This window comes from Plectropomus leopardus, chromosome 16, assembly GCF_008729295.1.
Source record: "Plectropomus leopardus isolate mb chromosome 16, YSFRI_Pleo_2.0, whole genome shotgun sequence".
Classification (NCBI taxonomy): Eukaryota; Metazoa; Chordata; class Actinopteri; order Perciformes; family Serranidae; genus Plectropomus; species Plectropomus leopardus.
The window spans coordinates 31,496,646-31,515,956 of record NC_056478.1 but is presented as its reverse complement, the minus strand read 5'-3'; the positions used below and the strand labels follow the sequence as shown (position 1 = coordinate 31,515,956).

At 40.8% G+C, this 19,311-nt stretch overlaps 1 protein-coding gene across 1 annotated transcript in view; it reads left to right on the top strand.

Annotated features, from left to right (window-relative positions):
• Positions 1–17,781, top strand: part of kcnk10a (potassium channel, subfamily K, member 10a) — a 39,579-nt gene extending 21,798 nt beyond the window's left edge. The window contains exons 3-7 of the mRNA XM_042503398.1: positions 4,007–4,124; positions 6,336–6,496; positions 12,397–12,589; positions 13,160–13,302; positions 17,040–17,781. Of these exons, the coding sequence (XP_042359332.1) occupies positions 4,007–4,124; positions 6,336–6,496; positions 12,397–12,589; positions 13,160–13,302; positions 17,040–17,717 (1,293 nt within the window). The 3' untranslated portion in view covers positions 17,718–17,781. The remainder of the gene's footprint in view (positions 1–4,006; positions 4,125–6,335; positions 6,497–12,396; positions 12,590–13,159; positions 13,303–17,039) is intronic.
• The last annotated feature ends 1,530 nt before the right edge of the window (positions 17,782–19,311 follow it).

Sequence of the window (19,311 nt, the reverse complement as noted above, 5' to 3'; positions counted from 1 at the left end):
CTCAAAGATTAAAGGACATTTCTGGGATTTTATAATGTTTCTAGGATTTTAGAACATTAGGGGCTAAGATAGGACCTGTGTGTGTGTGTGTGTGTGTGTGTGTGTGTGTGTGTGTGTGTGTGTGTGTGTGTGTGTGTGTGTGTTGCAGGGGAACCTCCATTGGCACTTTTTTTTTTTTTTTTTAAATAAACAAACTCCATTTTGATGCTGTTTTATGCACTCTGGCATCTTATGTCTATTAAAAGTACAAAAATGATGAAAAAAATGATTTTACTGTGAATTATAAAATGGTTGGGGGGCCACAAGGCACCCAATCGATGGGCCAGATTCAGCCCGCGGGCCGTAAGTTGAGTGTCACTGCTGCATGGTGTCACAGAAAGGAAGGAGGGAGGGGGGCACCTGTGTGTGTGTTGTGTGTGTGTGTGTGTGTGTGTGCGCGCGCGTGTGTGGACACAATGTAGTGTTCAATTATGCCTTTGATCTGAGTCCGCTATAGAGAAATAGTGGTAAAAAGGGGGAAAAGTTACTATTTTATTCAGGTAGCCTAATTAATTGATTGCTAATTTGGATAAAAATAATTTGGTTTAATATTATTTGGGAAAGTTTCCATTTATTATTTTAAAGCAAAAGCAAGCAGTAAACTTTTATTTCCTGTCATTCCAAAGAGTTTTTTGGGTCAGTTATTTCAAATACAGTCAATGTGAATGATTTTCTAAGTTTGATAGTTTCTTTGTTCATTATTAGGGTACTAAGTCTCACCCAAAACAGGTAAACCTTCGTGGTAGCTGCCTTTAAAGACCGAACCCAAACACCCCATCATTCCAGTCTAAAGTTAGTTATCGCTACTTAGGCACAATATATAGTGTTGGGCGGGGGGCTAAAGATAAAATTAAAACTTGATGCTTACAATTCAATATAAGTCACATCTATAATGTTTTGTGACATTATTCATAATGCATTCATATTTTACACCTCAAATATTACATCAAATGAAATTCTGAGATGATCCACACTGTGACTTTTGTCAAAATAATACCGTTGGCACTTTCTTCCACATTGTTTGGCAGTGTCTGGCGGTTAACAGGATTTGGGAAAACATTTCTAGTATCTTGTTAAATATTTAAAAACAAAGAAAAAACATTGCTCACAGAGCTTGCTTTTACTTAATGACACATCATCTTACTATAAATGAAAAGTGCCTCTTGCTGGTCTTAAAGCAGAAAAAATTTTTAGCCAAATCAAAAAACATTACTTATTGGTCAAACCTAATACTCAAAATAAATGCTCTCCTCTAGTGCCTTGTGTTCTGTCTAATCTGAACCATGATGGTCTGAGCTTGTAAATTACATTGATCAATGTGCATATATATTGCAATATTACATTGGTGTTGTAGCTTTGTCACATTACTGTTTTATTTATTTCCGGGTTTGAGCTTTGGGCTTTTAGGTAGTTTTTTTTTTCTTTCTGTTTTATTTATTTATATATGTATATATATATATATATATATATATATATATATATATATATATATATATATATATATATATATATATATATATATTGTGTGTGTGTGTGTGTGTATATATATGTATGTATACAGAGGGGGGTACAGTACCTAAGTATATGTTGCAAGGGGCTTGCGGGTGGGGTGGGAGGGGTTGCAGGTGGCAGGGAGGGGTCTATTAAGGCAAACTCTACTTCATAATGTGCCTTGTTAACTCCTCTCCACTGTTATGTGCTCTTTGCCTAATGTAATGTTTCCTTCCGCTTTTTTCTTCCACTTTTTCTATTAAAACCTCAATAAAATTTTGATTACAAAATAAAAAGTCCCTTCAATTGATTACACAAAACTTTTATTGTGAATTATACAGTCAGTTCCAACTAATGCACTAGAATAAACAGAGTAATGACAACGGAGGTTCAAAATGCTCGGGCGTCACGTGACTCATGGAGGCTTTGAATAGTTCCCGGAAGTGTCTGGATACATTATACAGAGAGACAAAACTCCGATTTTTGCTAAATAGCAGTCAATAACCGCATTGATTTACAATATACACGGAGCGCACTGTCTTTAGTTTCATTGTTATATTGTTTTTTAAAGTAAAACGTGCTTATATTTGAAGATTAATGTTAACAGCTATGGTTAGATTAGACTGATTAATGTCACACTCGAGAGATTCACACATTTCAGCAGCTCCAGAGTCAGAGGCGATAGAAAAAAAGCAACTGAGTGCTAAATAAGGGTTAAATATGATTAAAATACAAAAAATAAAATATACTGTAAAACATAAAATATATCATATATACGGTGGCTTTGTGGTTAGCACTGTTGCCTACAGACATGCGGCTCAGGTTGAGTGGTGGTTGGCTAGCCCCCCCCCCCCTCGCAACCCTTATGAGGACGAGCGGTTACAGAAAATGACTGACTGACTATATATATATAACACTTTTACATATAAAATGTATAATTACATAGCATAAATATGTGTGATGTGGATATGACATATGTGGTTATGCTGACATATTTTAGACTTACCATGTTAAAGGAGCAGGTGGCTTTTTATTGCTTATATATATAAATGTGTATTTTATTTATCTTTGGAACTGTTGAATAAAAGCAATATCACAGTCAAGGTCATGCTGTAATACTGAATATCATAACAGCTGTGATTATCTTCGGCACTCAGCCTATAACTGAATCACAGCCATGATCATGTACAGTACAACAGCACTCCCTCTCATGTGAAATTGCTGAAATATTTGTGTGTGTTGAGTGGAGGATGTGCTTTGAAATGTGGAAATGCAGTAGATAGATCTGCGAGCAGCTGTCTGGCTTTTTGGCCTATGCACTTTGTTGTGTGTTGTTTAATCTCAGTTGTCAAATTCACACCTCAATGCAGTGAATAACTAGCTTTTTGCCTTTTGAGAGGTATTTTTTCTTCTTAAGTCAAAGATAATCGAATCGATATATATATCGGTCATGGCAGAATCGCGATATCATGATAGTATCATTATCGATAATACATCTCACCTGACCATTAAGCTTCAGTCAACACCACACCTGTTTCTACAGGTGATTAGGTCATAGTTTCATTTCAAGTGCATAAGCAGAAGCCAAAAGTGTAGCTTAGGTGTGGTGCATGTTAATGTGTTAACATGACACCTAAATGAAACATACATCAGTAACACCACACATGAATGAGACCTGTTTAACCACTCCAAGTCTGTTGAAGTTGTCGGTGTATTGTCAGAGGTTGGTGAGGTCACAGAGGTCTTGTCAGGCGCCAGTACTGCTGCACATGAATCCTGATAGCTTCCACCCCTCATACTGTACAAGGTGCCAACTGCTAATCAGTTGGACATTCATAAACTAATAGAACACCTGTCTGGAGCGATTTAGGGTTCAGTACCTTGCCAAAGGATACTCACATGTTGCCTGGAGGAGCAGGGGATGGCATTGCAGATCTTCTGATTATTGGATGACCCACTCTATCTCCTGAGCTACAGCTGCTATGCTTTAGTTGAATCAGTACTCTGACCGCTTGAATAAAAAGGGAACATTACAAGATGATCAATGTTAGGATTTTTTTGCCCAGCTATTTTATTTACGTCATACTGTTTGGAAGCTGGAAGTGTGACTGTGAGTGTGAATGGCTGTCTTGTCTGGTTGTAGTCTGGTGACCTGTCCAGGGTGTACCCCACCTCTCACCTAATGACAGCTGGGATATGCTCCAGCCCCCCTGCGAAGAGCTTACAACTAATGAATGAATGCACAGAATAGTGCTCTGTTTTCTGATTTGTTTGTGAGATCGAAAAACATGTCCATAATAGTTGTTACTACACAACAGTAGCAGTGGTTAATGTCTCCTCAGAAGCCAGCAGACACTGAAGCATGGAGAGTTGGTCATTTTAGCGAGATGCTGAATCCAAAGTACAGTCAGACAGAATAGGCAACAACTAGAGTGAGATAAAGGTTTTCTTATGTGCCTCTGTGCTTCTCTAACAGCACTCTGTGGATGCGGTGAATGCCGGAGTGAATCCCATCGGTGATACCTCCTACAACTCCAGCCACTGGGACCTGGGGAGTGCCTTCTTCTTTGCTGGGACAGTCATCACAACCATCGGTATTGTGATTATGGCATGACTCAATCTCTCACAATGAGCAGGTAGATAAAGTTCAGTATGGGGTGTGCCTTGTATAAAGCATTGTATGCTGGCTGGACACAATTATTCTCCATGGACTCCACCTTATATCTACAAATTAATTCAATCTTTGAAATATGTAAATTAGCTGGATTATCCTCAGTTGTGTTGATCTAAAGAAAAAAACTCTTGTCTAAGATTCAGAAATGGGTTTAAAGCATCAGCAATCTCTCCAGTCAAACTAAGTGACCCAGTTTCTAGAGAGAACCTTAGTTAAAGTGAAGTATGGCCCACATTATGCCTTTAATTACCACCACAGGTGAAACAAACGGGATCATTCAGCTCCTCAACTCCTGCCATTGAGCTATTGATTACAGCACGTGCATGTTCATGACACATTTTAGACATTTCTTCAATTCTTCATAGCAGAGGGACTTTTACTGAGTGCAGCAGAAGGATTAATCGTGGTTAATCAGAGGCAGCAGAAGTATCAGTAGCTTTCTATGTCCTGTTCAATAAATGGCACAGGTATTCAAATATTTATTCATTGCTGACCATAGAATTGATAATCAAAATGTCAGTTTTTTTAATTAGATTTGCTAAATCATGGCTGAAATCTTAGGCTTCATAAACACAAGGCCATAGCTTACCCAGGATTTCCACGCTTGCATGTGCATTGCATTACAGCTCCGCTGCGGTTTTGCTCCATGCTCCCTCATCCGTCAGCTCCCACTGGTTGCGGTTTGAGTCTGGCACGGGGCAGCACTGCCGGATCAGCTGCAGTGGCAAGACCGAGGAATTCCTGCGGTAATTACAGAATCACGCGCATTATATCAGCACAAACGAAGAAGAAGTAATAACCCCATTCACTCCCATAACTCCCAATAAGATGTTCCACGCCTTTCTATGGTTGTCTCTATAAAAAGGATGTGGGGTGTCATAAATTTTTGTGTTTTTTCATAATTAGCTTCTCTTCGTCCATGTTGTTGTTAGTGACCTCTGAAAACTTCTGACCTGTTGACTTCAAGCCTGGATCCGCCCATTTTGACATAACGTAAGGCGTGTTGTAGTAAAAACACGCCTTACCTCTGATCTAAAAGTAAAAGTAAACTGATCTAAAAGTAAATGAATATTTTAATGTTGTGTCACTGTCTGATTTCCTGTCTGCTCTGTGCTTAATTCGTCTAAATTTCCTGTATGTGAAGTGCTCCGTTGTCTGGCAAAAATAGGAGCCTTGCGTATCTGATCCGCAAGCGTCCAGACCGCCGGACCTGGGATGGAGTCGATCCGCAAAACGGTGGAGCTGGTGGAAGTTAACACATAGACTAGAGTGCAATCTATTAGCACACAAATGTGGTGGAAATTAGGGGTTAGAGAGGAACTTAAAAACAGTCCTTTGCTGCCCTCTCTGGTTAAAGTTTAAACCCGTTTCACCGTAACCACATCCAGCATCAGTTGACTGCAGTCAGAAGTAGTGGGGGTCGGCGATATGGCTGTAAAATAATATGATATTTTAGGGTATTTTTGTGAAAACAATATTTTTGATGATATGAAAAAAATACTGAGAATACTTTATTATTAATTTTAAGAGCATAAAATTACAACTAAATTAGTGTTAGCTGTATATGTCAACACAGATGTAGTTTGCCTTCAAATAGTGAGTAACAAGTGAACAAAATATATCTCTTAGTTCATGTAAACATCAATAGTAAATCACAGTGAGATTCAGATACAAATATTCCAAAAAATAATAATAACACAATCAAAAATTACACGTCTTATCAGTTGCCAAATAAAAAAAAAACATGAATTGAATAAACAATTGATGCCTGTGCCATTTGTATCTCTCTCTCTCTCCCTCCCTCCTTCTCTCTATTTACTATGCACATTTTGTTATACATGATTGTAATTTTATTATTCTGTAAACAAAACATATATTGCAGGTCTGTCCCGAAAAGGGGATCCCTCCTTAGCTAAGACAATCAAAGAGCAAAAGCAAGAAAAAAATGTTATTGGAATTAGATGCAGCAGATGAGGTCTGATTGGACAACAGACAAACTGCTTTCATTTGCAGCAGTGACTGAAAACATGACATTACAAAAGGTTTGATGTGCATGTGGTACATCCATTTCAAAGTGTAACTGAATCTGCTCAGTGTTTTGCAGTCATGCAGTCTCCTTTGTCCTCTTCAGGGTACGGTAACATCGCCCCAAGCACTGAGGGAGGGAAAATTTTCTGCATCCTGTATGCAATATTTGGAATCCCGCTGTTTGGATTCCTCCTGGCAGGTGTCGGGGATCAGCTCGGTACCATATTTGTCAAAAGCATCGCCAAGGTGGAGAAGATGTTCCGGGTGAGCCAGCTCTGTGGAAACTGTATGGTTAGGAAATTTTACACTTAGCGTGGTCCAAACAAGACGAGGAGCAGACGAGGGGTCACGACATCCAGTAATCAAGTGAGACACGCTAAGCACCTTCTGTTCAGATGTCAGATAACTTTTAAACCTTCATGTGCAACTCCCTTGTTGTATTGATGTTTTTATTTTTTTCCTTTAATAATGGCTATTTTACATAATAATAATAATGATAATACTACTACTACTGATGCCTACTACTACTACTACTACTAATAATAATAATAAAATAATAATAATACTCTTTGATTTTGATTTTATTTTCCAGTCCAGAAAAATGTAAGTGACTGGATTAGTATTGAACCACAACAGTGCAATCTGGCTCTAAGTATCTGCTCATACAAGGAAGCTTTCAAATGATCAGAATCAGGTGTCCTAATCACTTGGCCTGGCCACAGGTGTATAAAATCAAGCACTCAGGCATGCAGACTGTGAAACAAGACATTTGTGAAAGAATGGGCCGCTCTCAGGAGCTCAGTGAATTCCAGCGTGGAACTGTCATAGGATGCCACCTGTGCAACAAATCCAGTCGTGAAATTTCCTCGCTCCTAAATATTCCACAGTCAACTGTCAGCTCTATTATAACAAAATGGAAGCGTTTGGGAACAACAGCAACTCAGCCACGAAGTGGTAGGCCACGTAAAGTGACGGAGAGGGGTCAGCGGATGCTGAAGCGCATAGTGCAAAGAGGTCGCCGACTTTCTGCACAGTCAATTGCTACAGAGCTACAAACTTCATGTGACCTTCAGATTAGCCCAAGTACAGTACGCAGAGAGCTTCATGGATGGGTTTCCATGGCCGAGCAGCTGCAGCCAAGCCACACATCACCAAGTGCAATGCAAAGCGTCGGATGCAATGGTGTAAAGCACGCCGCCACTGGCCTCTAGAGCAGTGGAGACGCGCGTTCTCTGGAGTGATGAATCACGCTTTTCCATCTGGCAATCTGATGGACGAGTCTGGGTTTGGAGGTTGCCAGGAGAACGGTACATTTCAGACTGCATTGTGCCGACTGTGAAATTTGGTGGAGGAGGAATTATGGTGTGGGGTTGTTTTTCAGGAGCTGGGCTTGGCCCCTAGTTCCAGTGAAAGGAACTTTGAATGCTTCAGGATACCAAAACATTTTGGACAATTCCATGCTCCCAACCTTGTGGGAACAGTTTGGAGCGGGCCCCTTCCTCTTTCAACATGACTGTGCACCAGTGCACAAGCAAGGTCCATAAAGACATGGATGACAGAGTCTGGTGTGGATGAACTTGACTGGCCTGCACAGAGTCCTGACCTGAACCCGATAGAACACCTTTGGGATGAATTAGAGCGGAGACTGAGAGCCAGGCCTTCTCGACCAACATCAGTGTGTGACCTCACCAATGCGCTTTTGGAAGAATGGTCAAAAATTCCTATAAACACTCTCCTCAACCTTGTGGACAGTCTTCCCAGAAGAGTTGAAGCTGTAATAGCTGCAAAAGGTGGACCGACATCATATTGAACTCTATGGGTTAGGAATGGGATGGCACTTCAGTTCATAGTATGAGTAAAGGCAGGTGAGCGAATACTTTTGGTAATATAGTGTCTCCAGCATGGATGACAGCTTAGTGATCATCTTCCTTTGTTCCACCCCCCTGCACTGGGTATTGATCTACCAATGCCACCTAGAGGTGGAGATCATGATATGTTGTTAAAAAAGAAAGTAAGCGCACTGGATATTCACATTACAGACCCTGGCTCCAAAAGGGAACAATGAGCTTCTACGTAATGTAATGTTATAGATTATTGTTCTATGTGTTCTATTGTTATATATATATATATATATATATATATATATATATATATATATATATATATATATATATATATATATATATATATATATATATATATGGGATGCTTGATTTATTGGATTTATGGCTTGCCCACCCCGGTTGGTGTATTCTGGAGTGGGCAGTTACTGAATGTCAGAAATTAGTTTTCCCTTTTCTGCAGTCTTTTATTTGTTTGTTTTTTATTTTAAAAAATAATCCTTAGAGTTTTTTAACATAAATTTCTTTCACTTTATTGTAGTCTCTAGTTTGGAGTAGTTTATTTCTTTTTGTTGTTTTTTGGACTTGATAGATGCTGACTGATGTATTTGGTTTTCATTCTATTTGATCCACCTATTCACGTGCTTATGTCTTTTGACCATTTTGTTTGATGCCATATGCAAGAGTTCATCTTTGTTTATAATTTGCACCCTCCTCAAACATACCTGCCACACATTCAGATGTGCAGAGAGTCCCTTCAACAAGGTGCAGGAGTGACTGCCAGCTGATGAACGTCTGCACTAACAGGTCAACTTTACCTTTCCTGAACAGAGCACTCTCTTCTCATCATCATAATCATAATCATAATCTCTGGTCATGCTGATGTGATAATGAAGCCGCTGTGACTGATCCAAAGTCCTCTCTCAGACCCTGTGGAGTGACACCGAGACAACCACAACTGTGCTGAAAACAACACTCCTATTACTGTTTACACTTGAGATGTACCAGAATCTATATACATTATTCAAGACAGCACTAATACCATGGAAACTTAGTTATTCTTCACCAAAGTTGCATGTTATTATGCAGTGTAGAAAAAAAAAACACACAATTTAGCAGTCTATTTCTTATTGTTACACCAACACAGACGCAGAGAACTCTCAACACGTCCAACCCTTCAATAACTCACTGATGCAGGTGTAAAATACAGCTGTGGTAAACGCAGGCATCAGCCACCTCACTAATGTCTCAAACTACAAACCAGCACAAAAAATTACCAACATAGACTGCATATGCCATAGTATGCTTTAGTAACTTCCTATGTCTACTTGATGTTCTGGGTTGCCACTACCAACGCTGGGATGTCAACAAAAGCACGTGGTTAGGTTTAGGAACAAACATCATGGTTTGGCTCTACATCCATCCATCCATCCATCCATTTTCTTCCGCTTATCCGGGGTCGGGTCGCGGGGGCAGCAGCCTAAGCAGGGAAACCCAGACTTCCCTCTCCCCGGCCACTTCATCCAGCTCTTCCCGGGGGACCCCGAGGCGTTCCCAGGCCAGCTGAGAGACGTAGTCTCTCCAGCGTGTCCTGGGTCTTCCCCGGGCCTCCTACCGGTGGGACGTGCCCTGAACACCTCACCAGGGAGGCGTCCTGGAGGCATCCTAATTAGATGCCCGAGCCACCTCATCTGGCTCTTCTCAACGCGGAGGAGCAGCGGCTCTACTCCGAGCTCCTCCCGGATGACCGAGCTTCTCACCCTATCTCTAAGGGAGAGCCCAGCCACCCTACGGAGGAAACTCATTTCGGCCGCTTGTACCCGCGATCTAGTTCTTTCGGTCACTACCCAAAGCTCGTGACCATAGGTGAGGGTAGGAACGAAGATCGACTGGTAAATCGAGAGCTTTGCCTTTCGGCTCAGCTCCCTCTTCACCAAGACAGACCGTGCAGAGTCCGCATTACTGCAGACGCCACACCGATCCGCCTGTCGATCTCCCGTTCCATCCTTCCCTCACTCGTGAACAAGACCCCGAGGTACTTAAACTCCTCCACTTGGGGCAGGACTTCATCCCCGATCCGGAGGGGGCACGCCACCCTTTTCCGGCTGAGAAACCATGGTCTCGGATTTGGAGGTGCTGATTTTCATTCCAGCCGCTTCACACTCGGCTGCGAACCGATCCAGTGAGAGCTGAAGGTCGCGGCCCGATGAAGCCAACAGGACCACATCATCTGCAAAGAGCAGAGACCTAATCCTGAGGTCACCAAACCGGACCCCCTCAACACCCTGGCTGCGCCTAGAAATTCTGTCCATAAAAGTTATGAACAGAATCGGTGACAAAGGGCAGCCCTGGCGGAGTCCAACCCTCACCGGAAACGAGTTCGACTTACTGCCGGCAATGCGGACCAAGCTCCGGCACCGGTCATACAGGGAACGGACAGCCCGTATCAGGGAGTCCGAAACCCCATATTCCCGGAGAACCCCCCACAGGACTCCCCGAGGGACACTGCTTATGTCTTTTGACCATTTTGTTTGATGCCATATGCAAGAGTTCATCTTTGTTTATAATTTGCACCCTCCTCAAACATACCTGCCACACATTCAGATGTGCAGAGATTCTCTTCAACAGAGTGCAGGAGTGACTGCCAGCTGATGAACGTCTGCACTAACAGGTCAACTTTACCTTTCCTGAACAGAGCACTCTCTTCTCATCATCATAATCATAATCATAATCTCTGGTCATGCTGATGTGATAATGAAGCCGCTGTGACTGATCCAAAGTCCTCTCTCAGACCCTGTGGAGTGACACCGAGACAACCACAACTGTGCTGAAAACAACACTCCTATTACTGTTTACACTTGAGATGTACCAGAATCTATATACATTATTCAAGACAGCACTAATACCATGGAAACTTAGTTATTCTTCACCAAAGTTGCATGTTATTATGCAGTGTAGAAAAAAAACCACACAATTTAGCAGTCTATTTCTTATTGTTACACCAACACAGACACAGAGAACTCTCAACACGTCCAACCCTTCAATAACTCACTGATGCAGGTGTAAAATACAGCTGTGGTAAACGCAGGCATCAGCCACCTCACTAATGTCTCAAACTACAAACCAGCACAAAAAATTACCAACATAGACTGCATATGCCATAGTATGCTCTAGTAACTTCCTATGTCTACTTGATGTTCTGGGTTGCCACTACCAACGCTGGGATGTCAACAAAAGCACGTGGTTAGGTTTAGGAACAAACATCATGGTTTGGCTCTACAGTTACATGTAAATCACACAACAGGCTCCCAAGTGAAAGTCTGGGCTTTCTTGGAGCATCCAGGGACCTTCATGCTCCTTATATTACAGCATTACTGACAGTGTTTCAACCTGATGCCGTCCAACAGCATAATACTGCCGCAGCAAGGTCCATTTGTCAAACTGGCAGGCTGTCCTAATACCGCAAAAGATTACGACTGGCTGCGTAGCAAACTGCTGCTATGACACTGCCACAAAAGGTGAATTTTTGCATCAGTATCTCTAAAAAGCATTGACTAAGTGGCAGTATTTGACAAGTGAGAGCAGGCCATACAAAGACCAACAAAAAGTAACATTTGCATTTTGTAACATATAACAGAAAACTTGGGGAACCCATGGGAAATGGGGTCTGTCGCTACAGTATCACTGTGGATGGCCACAAGAAAAATGCCCATTCATTTTGCAGCATAGGACTTAGATTTTACTGACTGGTCCTACCATAAAGTGATCATTATATTGTAAGTTGACCTCATCGAGTCACCACAGGCCGACCATTCTAGAGGAGGAGGAGGCATCATGGGAAAATCCTTATGTTGCAGCTTGATTTCTTGCAAACCCCTGTAACTTATACACTGGAATGAAGTTTAGAGCCTGTAATTGTAGTGGCATGTCTTAGTTCTCTGTCAAAATAAATTAAATTAAATTAAAAATTTTTAATTAAAAAACATTTTCAACATTTGGTATGTATCAGCCATAAGATTCATTAAATTTTTCGCTTGGCCATATTTATTTATTGATTAACTGATTGATTAATTTGATGCTTTGAGGATAACAATTTATAGCCAATGAATATCAGTTAGAAAATACATGATAAACCACGGCCACATCTGGTTTTCTATCCCAAGGCAGAGACAGAGACAGATGAGAGGTCAACTGAGATCCTTTTGTTGGTTTACCAGGTACAGATAAAGACATCTCCTCTCAACTCTAGTTTACTCTTTGTTTATACTTTGTGTGTGTGTGTGTGTGTGTGTGTGTGTGTGTGTGTGTGACTTTCTGTCACAGAATAAACACAACCAGATCAGTCAGACTAAAATCCGCGTGGCCTCCACCCTCCTCTTCATCCTGGTTGGCTGCATCTTGTTCGTCACCATCCCCGCTGTGATCTTCAAACACATCGAGGGCTGGACGGCTCTGGAGTCAACGTATTTTGTTGTCATCACTCTGACAACAGTTGGAATAGGTGACTATGTGGCAGGTGAGAGTTTATTATTCATATTCAGTATTCATGAATGTACATTTTTAAAGGTACTGTGACTTGTCACGATTCATGATAGTGACTAATGTTGAAACTGGAAGGGGCACAACTGGGATCTGACAATAGGCTTATGCAATTTACCAGTCTTAGCTTTGGTTATTTAGGCAGGTTCACATGCAGCACTCCCAACTACTCCACTGCTAGTCTCTGTTACTCACATACAGCATGTTGTTCTTTGATGCTACCTTGTTAACTAAATGTCTGACCATTTTGTCATCATGTATTGATCGATCTGTCTGTCCACAGACAGATCTGTTAGCTGTAAACAGCTAATATATATATAGGTGTGTGTGTTGCTACTACCAAGGCACTCCAGTGTCTGCTTTATTAAAGTATATTTCATGTATGTACTCACAGAACCTGTATTGGTTGACAGTGTTCACTTTTAAAGATGATCACCAACTGTGATTACTGAACAAAACACAATGCACTCAGCTGTGAAGTTCTCATTGGTCAGGTGGAAAAGTGATGGACTTTTCTCCAGTCATTCATGTCTTGTTTTCTACTCAGGGGGAGACCGAAGGATCGAGTACCGGAAGTGGTACAGACCACTGGTGTGGTTCTGGATCCTGGGTGGTCTAGCCTACTTTGCTGCTGTGCTGAACATGATTGGTGACTGGCTGAGGGTGCTGTCCAAAAAGACAAAAGAAGAGGTATGCTCTAATAAGAAATAATTAACACTCACATCATGAAGATGCTGATACCCATGTTATTTTCTTGACCAGGGTAGGACAAGTTTTGGAATCTTTTGGGATTCACCGCTTACCAAATATGGATGTCACAATCTGTGACATTTTATCTCATCCTAATCCAAACACAGTTCTGAGCAAATTTATGGTTGGCCCAACATCCAATTTATATCTGTGTAACTAGTAGGGATAAAGGAAACACTTCAGTGTGGGAAAGCATTGCAATCTGAATGCGATTAGACAAGTCAACAACATACCTAATTTGCATATCGAGATTAAATCACAATACAGACCGAATAAAACTGATGACAGTTTTACTGATGCCAAGTGGAAATGCCAGAGCCTGTGATCAAACATTATTACTCTGACACTGTATCCAGATAGAAGATAACATGCTGAATGAAGATAGGATCTAAGATGACACTATTGTGTAGTTACTGAGTAGTAGGGGTTGTAATATATTGTCTCTGTTTTGCTTGTTTCTGAATATCACATGGATGTTCAACATGGTACAAGACAGTTATGAGTTTGCCAGGTTATGATATGAAAATAGTTAATTCATCTGAACCAACAGCCAAATACTAAAAAGCTAGAAAGTGGTCAGTTAATAATTAGAAAGGGAGAAGAAAGCACCTCGGTAATGCTATATATAAAGCTCACATCTATAATGCCTTATGAAGGCATTCATAGTGAATTATAATGCATTCATGATGCATTGTGACTACACTCATACATGATGACTATACTCATACATGATGCACCGTATCAACAGTCGTAAAACTTTTTTGATGTGACTTATAATGATTTTTAAGTGGCATGGGCCTTGTGGATGCTCTTTCTTAACTAGAGGTTGACTGATGGGGCTTATAATGCATTATGAAAACCTGTACACACTTCACCACTCAACTGTAACAAGGACTCATAGTGTGATATAATAGTCCATGCAGTATCATAAGGTATAACTGTATGTGTTAAGTAAAGTGAGGTACATATTGATGTATTTATAATAATGTTTAAATAAATATATAAATCTAATTTAAAAATTCCAGTGGCTAACTTAGCTTGCAAATATTCTGTTTGGGATAGGGACAGCAGAAACAGCAGACCGCACACTCACAGGGGATTTCAAGGGCTGTCTACCTTCTTCCCTCTTTTGAAGCTAATAGTCATGCAATTAGTGACCCTGAAAGTTCAGCAGTCTTTGCAAACTCTGATTCTGTGGCTAAAAGGTCTCTGACTGCTGACACATTGTCTTTAGATGTCAGGGAATGTCAGACTAAAGTCTTTCAAATGTATTTGCAAAGTATTCTAGTGTATGATTGGTATTATTCACTTATAATGAATATAATGAAAAACATGTTACATTTTATTTAACACCAACAATGAATCATTATGATGAAGCATGCATCATTATATATACAATATGAGTCCTTGCAATAGTTGATTATCAACATGTGTTTGATGAGTATAGATATTTATAATGCATTAAAAGCCCATCAGTCAACCCATCAAGTGCACCCATAAGACACTTGATACTTAAAAGTCACATACATGTTCTATGACTGTTGATATAATGCATCATAAAGCATTATATGTGTTTATGAGTGCATTAAATGCATTATAATTCCCTATGAATGCCTTCATAATGCTTTATACATGCGGCCTTCATAAGAAGTGTTACCAGCACTTCTTGAACAAACAGTCATACTGCTTGATAAATTGTTAAAATAATGAATTGATTACAAATGCTGAAATGTATTCATTTTATTTACTATAGTTGCACTTCCATCGCTTTTTCAAAAAGTTATGTTTAAGAAATTATTTTATGAAACTGAATGCAATCAAAAAACCTAATACCTAAGTAATGTGTATCATGGTGCTACTTGGAATTTGATACCATGGCTGCACATCCTTGTATATAAATCTTACTAATCAGTGACCGTGTTTTTACAAGCTTCTGGCGAGGCTCCTGAGGATGGGTGTTGAGAAAAGTATGCAGTTAGATGAGGTTGTACAGTTGACATTGCTCCTCTTGTTTTTGGTGCCTCTAGTGCATGAGATTTAGTATCCAAGAATGGTCACACAAAGTTTTGGCTTGACCAGGCACCAAACTCATTTCTCAGATGCCCCCCAATCATGGATATATTTAATATAAATGAGCAGTGTTTTCATATGTAATTGTAGAGTGTAACTGGTACAGTTTACTGGAAGTGAGAGTAAACTGTGTGAAGGTAGAATGATTTGGATTTTCCCCTAGAAAGTAAAGTACAGACTCCAGGATTTCACATTATTGGGATCCCACCAATAAATTCAAATTTAGCTAGCCCCTGTGAATTGCAACTCCCCTGCCTCATCTGCAATTTCACCTCTTCATTCTTTTGATCACTGTGTTTACAATCAGGTTGGCCCGTTTCATCCTCTTCCACCTCATGTTGCCTTTTTAAATCTTCCTGACTGGCTCTGACTTATACAACAAAGAAAACTTTGGACAGGTTACAATTTTAGAAAATCAGGCCAGCAAAATCCTGAAGGGACTGCTGAATAATGCCCCTCAATCTTCTTCTGATCCATTAGATCCATGAGAAGTGACCAGGTGCCAGACCTTAAGCATGTGTCCAACAGGAGCCATTGAGAGGGGGAGAGGGGCTAACTCTGATAGATAGATAGATAGATAGATAGATAGATAGATAGATAGATAGCCTTTATTATCCGGGGGAAATTCTTTTTCACAGTCTGTTCATACATACAAGCATCAGCGAAACCACCAACACTACATGAATACAAACACAACACCCCCACCCCCCCGTACCCACCAACAAACTAAACACCCCTAGACAACGAAAGACATCCCTATAAAACAAGACAGCATCAACATTAGGGGGGGATATTGTTAAGTGCGGAGAATGTTAGTTTGCTCTCTACAGTGAGTCCGAGGTATTTGAAATGGCTGACCTGTTCAACTGTTTGGTTGTGGATGGAGCTGGGGACCAGTCCAAAAGGGGGTGTGTGTGAAGTGTGAATGACCATTTCTTTTGGTTTATCTACATCCAGCTCAAGGTAGTTGTTGGTGCATCATTGAGTGAAGTGAGAAATGGAGAGTTGATAGGCATCACTTGAGTTTTTGTCACTGAGCAGTCCTAGAATGGTGGTGTTATCTGAGTACTTGTATGTAGTCACTGGTGAGGGGCTGATGCAGTCATTTGTACAGAGGGTGTAGAGAAAGGAGCTGAGGACACAACCCTGCGAGCACTGGTGTTGGTGATGATGGTAGATGATGTGACCGTCTGAATGCTGTGCTTATAAACCACAACCAACAAAATCCTGCTTATTCGGGTTTATATTTGGGTATATGATATTATACACTGTCCCATGTGGAACTCTCACCCTGAAGGTTATACATTGTCATTTAGCACACGATATAGCAACAAATCATCTAGGCAGGATTAGAGGAAACTAAAATAAACTAGCTAATTTTGTGCTGTAGGAATATGTTTCATTACAAAGCATTCATTCATTGGAGGGGCCCTGAGGTCTGTCACATTGATAAAATGTGTGAGACACCAGAGTGGGATGAAATTTATATAGGCTGTCAAGGTTGAGAAAATGAAGCATTTATTGCTCCATTTATGCATTATTTTCAAACAAAGTATAAATACACTAATAACTGATGTACTGACTTGTAATATCTGTCTTTGGCCAAGGTTGGAGAGATCAAGGCTCATGCAGCAGAATGGAAAGCCAACGTGCGAGCAGAGTTCCGAGAGACGCGTCGGCGTATGAGCGTCGAGGTCCACGACAAGCTGCAGCGAGCCGCCACCATTCGGAGCATGGAGAGACGACAGCTGGGCTTGGACCAGCGTGCTGTATCCTTAGACATGCTTTCCCCAGAGCGAAGGGCCATCTTCAACAGCCTGGACACCAACAGCTATAAGACCTCCTCCCAGGAGAGCATTGACTCCAAGCTCAACAACCTACGGCTACGAGGGGCTGAACAGTGTGACCGAAACTCCAACCACCAGACCACATCTGAGGATAACATTTTCAACCGCCTGGGCTCCGTCACCAAGCTGGCCAAGCGCAACAGAAATCGGGAACTAAAGAAGAACATCCCAGACGAGGCTCGGAGGCCTCACAGCGAGGCCTACGGCTGCAGCATGTCCACATTCGACTGCAGCCCACCTGCTGTAGATGAAGGGAAAAGGAAGGACGAAGCAGAAGATGAAAATGAAGACAAGGAGTGCAACACTAGCTTGTCTGATTTTCCACTGTTTGTGGATGCTTGCAAGCCTCATAATGGGTTAGTTCTGGGGCAGACCAAAGAGAACGACAGTGAGAAAACGCTTGAAACAAAAGAGCTTCATATTCAAATGGGCCCATAGACAGTGTGTCTTTGTACAAAAGGAGGTTTTAAAAACCGCCATTAGTGCCTTAGTTCGTCCTTAATCCCGTGTGTGCTTAAGCAAGGACAACACGTTCCTTCGTGCTCTAAAGTGTAATGTCCACATATTCACTGTGCTCTATGGATGTATTAGAAACACATTGCAAGACATGGTAGGGCTTTTGAAATTGTGCTATGCTAAATTATGGTCATATTAAAATAATGAAAAAAAAGAAAAACAAAAAAAACTTGTCATCTAAAAGGAAAATAACATGGGTCTTGGTTTGGCAGCTTTGGCCATCATTTCTCACTCTACTCAAATAACATAATTGCTGAGATTGAGTTGCATGATCTCTATGAGGGATTGTTGGAAAAGCCAATTTGTTTCCTATGTATGATTTTACACAGTGTTGAATGTTAGGATCTCTCCACAGCACTAGATGTACAGTTTTCACTGAATGCCTTCTGCTTTCCGTTAGCGCACATGTCAACTGGAAACAATGAACACAACTGCTTGTGGCTCAGGAGCACTCCTTAAAGTTTTGGTTCCTTTGCACATTGCACGTAGATCTCTTATACAGAGGACATTGTTTGTGTTAATTTAAGCAATGTGCTATCAAAAGAATTGCATGCTTGTCCATCCACTTTGTACCATATCTGAGCCATAACACTCTTTCAAAGCTCTGTCAGTGTTAACCCCCAAGACTATCACTGCATTGTTGGTCAAAAAGCAGAACCTCTTATGGACAGCGCCCTGTGTGTGCACTGTTCTGCATATGGTTTTTGGTGCTCATAACTCAAGGGTCTGTGTCCTGTGAGTATTTTATGTTTTACTGTACATCCAACACGGAGCTACTGGTAATCCTCGCGGGGCCTGCACACCACCTGTTTTTAAGGTAATACTGAATATACAGAGAGAAACACTGTTGGATTGTTATACCAAAACTTGAGCAAGTGTGGACTTTGAAAGCAGTTGTCGCCTACGTTAATGAGAAGATGATTGGTCTCTTCACATGGTGCCAGGCAGTTTATTAAGTAACAAAGGTGACCTGGTCTGGCAGAATACCTCCATTCATTCTTTTTTAGTTCAAGGAAGACAAGTTTGGTGTTTCTCATTTCTTGCATCGTCTGACTTTGTTGTTGTGTCGTTGACATGGTCTCGGTCAGCGATTAAGTTAATGAGTACAATCAAGTTATCATCACTGACAAAAATGATGGCCAAAACTGTGTTATTTTTCTGAGTCATTACAATAGACCCAAGTTGAAAGTATCCTTTAACAAAAGAAGGGAGGCGGTTTGTCATATCATAAGATGCATTCACCGTACATGCTGTTAGAAAGACACAGTGGTGTGGGATAGGGGCTGAGATTAAAGCAGACAATGCATAAAAAATTCACAAAACAGAAATATGGACCATTCTGAAAATTTAAATTTCAAGTGGTAGCATAAATAATTGAAATGCAATGACGTATTAATGCTGCTGATCATCAACTTAGATCATGACCTTTCTGAACACTATCTCAGGGCTTGTTATCCTAATGTTTGTTGATGACATTGTCTAACAAGTGCTGCATTCACACTTCGAGAGGGGACAA